Raw genomic sequence first — 2,500 nt, forward strand, 5'->3', positions numbered from 1 at the left:
ATCTTTAAACTTATAACCCTCCTTATAGAGGGTTATGATTGTAACAACTGTGTCTCTTTCCAGCTCTTTACCACTTCCCATTACGGAGATATCAAGGCACAAGCACAGAGGCCACCGCAAAAAAAAGACTACTCTCCGTGAGAGATGATTAGAAAGTGACTCCATGTGACATCGAGTGCGCCTAAACAGAGTTGCCAAATAGTGTGTATTGTCTCGGCTAAATACGGGTACAAACGCTAGCATTGAAAAATAGCGAAAAAAGTTTGGGTGGAAAGTTGTATTTTTCGCATGTTTTGAGTTTAGGGGAAAGTTGGGGCGCCTATAATTTTGCACCCAAACTTTTCGCGGCTACTGTATATATATACATATATATATATTATATGTATATATATATATATATATATATGTATATATACATGTGTATATATATGTATATGTAATATATTTGTGCATATAATGTACATATTTGGGGTAATTGTTGGTGAGGTGGAAAAATACACTTGTGGTCATGGTACCTAATATTCCAGGTTAGTATTTAGAAATAAAGGAATAGAAATATACAACTAGTATGAAACAATGCCTTAAGAATAATCACTGTACCAAAATAACTTCAATAGAATAATTGTAATAAAAAAAATCTTACATGAAAATGATCACTAGTGTTATGCAAATTCTGAAACCCACTCATTGCATCACATCACACAAGCAAATCCCACAGGATGCAGCAAGAAACCAACCCCAGCAGCATACTACTTGGACATCTACATCCTACCCCAAAATACTCATAACACATCTACCCATAAACTCATACACGCACAGATCACAAAACACTTTTAACTAGACTAAATATTCCAGTACTTCTTTAAGTACTCCTGGACATTAACCTGAATTGAAATCACTCCCATGACACACAAGAGTGACACTAGTATTCCTACAATCAAGTCATTACCCAGAACTGAAGCAGTTCCAACACAAAATTGGGCTAACACCAGATTCTAAATACCACATATGCAGGCACCACACAGAAGATACATAACACATCTAACACTATCCCCCACTCCAAAGAACTCCACATCTCAGAAATCTGTAGGCTAATCCAGTGACTGTGGCCAGAATCCTTGGGGATGCAGATATTCGGCAAGAGCTATCTGAGGAAACTGATGATGCCTATCTTCGTACACACACCCACACCCACTCATATATATATATATATGTATATATATATATATAATATACATATATACACATATATACACACACACACACACACATATATATATATATATATATATATATATATGAGTGTGTCTATATGTGTTTTGCATATGCCAAACTTCTCTTTATTCTGAATTGTACTTCATCACCAGCACCTTTAACTTGAAAACAAGGAGAGTTCTTGAAAATATTGGTTGCTGCCAAAGAATTTTTTTTATATCTGATTGACACCCTGTTGTTTCCGGGTTACTGTTTCCTGCATCATTATCTTTGTCTTTGATGCTCAGTAGTAGCAGTATATGGCACTCATTGGTAGCTGTTGGGAATTGTTTAAGTGTTTTAGGGCCTTACATGGGAACAAAGCAGCTTCACATTGATATATATATATATATATATATATATATATCAACCACAATTCACTTTACTTCTAAGCCATCAACATCGAGAAACTCGAGGAGGCATACATGTAGAAATTGAAACGTGGTACAGCCAAGGACTTGAACCTCCGCAAGCACATGACAGGAGATAGTGATCAATTAAATCACTATCACTTGTCACATGTTAGTGGAAGTTTGAGTCCTTGGCTGTACCATGTTTCCATTTCTGCATGTATGCTTCATCGAGTTTCTCGATGTTGATGGGTTAGAATTAAAGTGAATTGTGGTTGATAAATGTAAATCTGTTCACTGGGACCCATTCAGTGTTATACATGTATATATATATGTACATATATATATATATATATATATATATATATATATATATATATATATATATATTATGTACCTATGTATGTGTGTATATATATATATATATATATATATATATATATATATATATATATACAGGGTGGTGCAAAAGTCTGGACCCATAGCCATTTTTGACATAATTTTGATCATTTAAGTATCATATCTAATTTTATTTATTATCTTTCAGATTGTACCCATGGCAGGAAAGCTAACAACTCCAGAAAGAGTAGAACTTGTGCTTCTGTATGCGAAGGACGGCGCCAGCTCGCGTTCAGTCGCAGATATTTTTAATGTTAAGTACCCAAATAGGCAACCAGTTACACAAAGAACTGTCAGCAAAATTTTAAATCGTTTTAAAGAAACAGGAAGCGTCCACGACCGATCCCGTAGTGGAAGAAGAACAACTGCAACTGATCCTGAAACATCTGCACAGATATGCAGACATGTGGAAAGAAGCCCACATAAGTCATTAAAAAAAGTTTCACAGGAAACGGGTCGTATTTTGTCTAGCAATCATTTTCATCCATATAAAGTGC

General features: G+C 35.0%; 2 protein-coding genes across 6 annotated transcripts in view; one reads left to right on the top strand and one right to left on the bottom strand.

Annotated features, from left to right (window-relative positions):
• Nucleotides 1–2,500, bottom strand: part of Glut1 (Glucose transporter 1) — a 490,886-nt gene that overhangs the window by 55,138 nt on the left and 433,248 nt on the right. The gene's annotated exons all lie outside the window — the stretch shown is intronic.
• LOC143025561 (uncharacterized) overlaps nt 1–2,500 on the top strand; it is a 25,472-nt gene that overhangs the window by 21,755 nt on the left and 1,217 nt on the right. For 3 of the 5 annotated variants that reach the window (XM_076185446.1, XM_076185438.1, XM_076185455.1), the window contains one exon: nt 2,152–2,500. This exon is cut by the window's right edge. In XM_076185446.1, the coding sequence (XP_076041561.1) occupies nt 2,161–2,500 (340 nt within the window). In that variant the 5' untranslated portion in view covers nt 2,152–2,160. Of the gene's footprint in view, nt 1–70; nt 228–2,151 lie in introns of those variants that run through there. The other 2 variants (XM_076185473.1, XM_076185464.1) reach the window with 2 other exon arrangements.

This window comes from Oratosquilla oratoria, chromosome 1 (genome assembly GCF_046742065.1).
Source record: "Oratosquilla oratoria isolate Oo_2021 chromosome 1, ASM4674206v1, whole genome shotgun sequence".
NCBI classification, from domain to species: Eukaryota; Metazoa; Arthropoda; class Malacostraca; order Stomatopoda; family Squillidae; genus Oratosquilla; species Oratosquilla oratoria.